The sequence below is a fragment of the Papaver somniferum genome, chromosome 4 (assembly GCF_003573695.1).
Source record: "Papaver somniferum cultivar HN1 chromosome 4, ASM357369v1, whole genome shotgun sequence".
NCBI lineage: Eukaryota > Viridiplantae > Streptophyta > Magnoliopsida > Ranunculales > Papaveraceae > Papaver > Papaver somniferum.
Window position 1 is genome coordinate 131,072,078 of NC_039361.1, and position 1,826 is coordinate 131,073,903.

At 32.4% G+C, this 1,826-nt stretch overlaps 1 protein-coding gene across 1 annotated transcript; it reads right to left on the reverse strand.

Moving 5' to 3' along the window:
* Positions 1–294: 294 nt before the first annotated feature.
* LOC113273136 lies at positions 295–1,518 on the reverse strand. The gene has a single exon (XM_026522901.1). It carries the CDS (start codon positions 1,516–1,518, stop codon positions 295–297), a length of 1,224 nt encoding a protein of 407 aa, XP_026378686.1.
* Positions 1,519–1,826: the final 308 nt, after the last annotated feature.

The window sequence follows — 1,826 nt, forward strand, 5'->3', positions numbered from 1 at the left end:
TACTAGATACTAAAACTCCACCCACATTTACTGTTATCACTTGATTGGTAATTGTAAGGTTATTGAAGCACTCCAAAAAAGCCATATGTTACCTTTTCTCTCATTTGTAGAATTATGTATTAGCTTGTGATGCATTCCAGGTAACTTTAAACTCTTACAATCCTTTGAATTCCATTTAATTTTTGGTTCCACCACCCATACTAATGTAGGACTAAACTGTTTTACTAAACTCCTTAGTTTGTCTTTGGCTCTAGGTCTCCTTAATCCTCTGACATTAAGGAAGAGAGTCTTCATTTAAAAAATAGAAGGTTGAGAAGGACCAGGGCTTCTCATTCCTTTTTTTTTCTCTTTTACTAAATTCAAAGTAGTATTTTGTTTTCTTGTAGTAATCAGGCTAATTGGTTTAGGCTTGACAATCTTCTTAACTACTTCCTTTACTGGCATCTTCTTTTCAGCTTCCACAATAATAGAATTAACAGCAGAGGAGCTACTTGATGTAACATCCAATAGTTTGTTCACACTAATAGGAGGAAAATCATCATTTATGAAATTTTGAAGTATATGAAATTTACCTGAATTTTGACTTCCAGGATCATTATGTTGAACAAGAGAATTCTCCACTGGAGGAATAATAGCATCAACTATTTCATCATCACTAAATAGATCATTAGCATCATTCTTTGAAATGTTTTTAGTTGGGGTTCCACAGATATCAAAACCAATAGGCTGAGGTACTGGTTTTTCTTTAATCCTACAAACCTTTTTAGGAATAGCATAATTATAATCATTTTCTTCAACTTTTTGTGCATCTTCCTTCCTCAACACCTTACATTCAGTAACCAAGTGACCCACAACCTTACAATGACTGCAAAATTTAGGTAACTTAGGGATCTGGACCTCTTGTTCAAAACTTCCGTATTTGGAGTTAACTACAATTTGATGAGGAACAGTTCTTGCTAAATCAACCTCCACTAAAACACTGGCATAGTAACCCACTTCTCTTTTTAGAGTAGTATCATCGACTTTAATTGCTCTTCCAATTGCATCTCCCATAGACATTAACATTTTCTCCTTCCAATACTCAATACCAAAACCAGGAAAATTAACCCAAACAAAAGTTGTAGTAGATTTTTGAGCTGCAGGATTAAAATTAGATTCCCATAATCTCAGTTTAAGTACATGAGATTTCACCATACAATACCCATTCCAAATATACTTTATATCAATTTCATTCTCAAGCTTAATAACAAAAACACCTTTACCAATAGGGATTAATTGAAATTTACCTTTAGTTATCCACTGTTTTCTTAATTCTTCTTCGGCAGTTGCAAATTTCAACTTAACTAAATCCAATCTCCCAATTAAACTAAATTTCCATCCATCAATACTCTCATCTAAATCGTTATCCGGTATATATAATGAAGGAATTTTATATTGATTTTCAGAATCGGAATTCATGTTTTGTTGATATGATGTAAACCTAATATTACTTGCATTTAAACTCGATCCAGAATTCATTCTTGTTCGAAGAAATTTATTGAAAAATAAGAAAACCAGATCCACGAGAAATTTTCATATTTGCAACTTTTAATGAAAAATATCTGAATTAAAGACTGATACCTAACAACTGAAGAAAATTAACTTCAATCATTAGATCTGTAAGAAAAATTACCTGAATTGATGCTACGGTTTCTCGAAAATTGAAGAAAAACGAAGAAAAAAATTGACTGAGTCGATCGCCGATTTACAGAGCTCCGAGTCAGCCGATTTCAAGGAAATCTAAACTGTCTAATTCTGAATTTATAGTACTACATGTTCATGGGAAT

What these genes read in the sequence shown, in the direction of transcription:
- LOC113273136 (XM_026522901.1), bottom strand. Translation starts at nt 1,518, where the DNA reads ATGAATTCTGGATCGAGTTTAAATGCAAGTAATATTAGGTTTACATCA.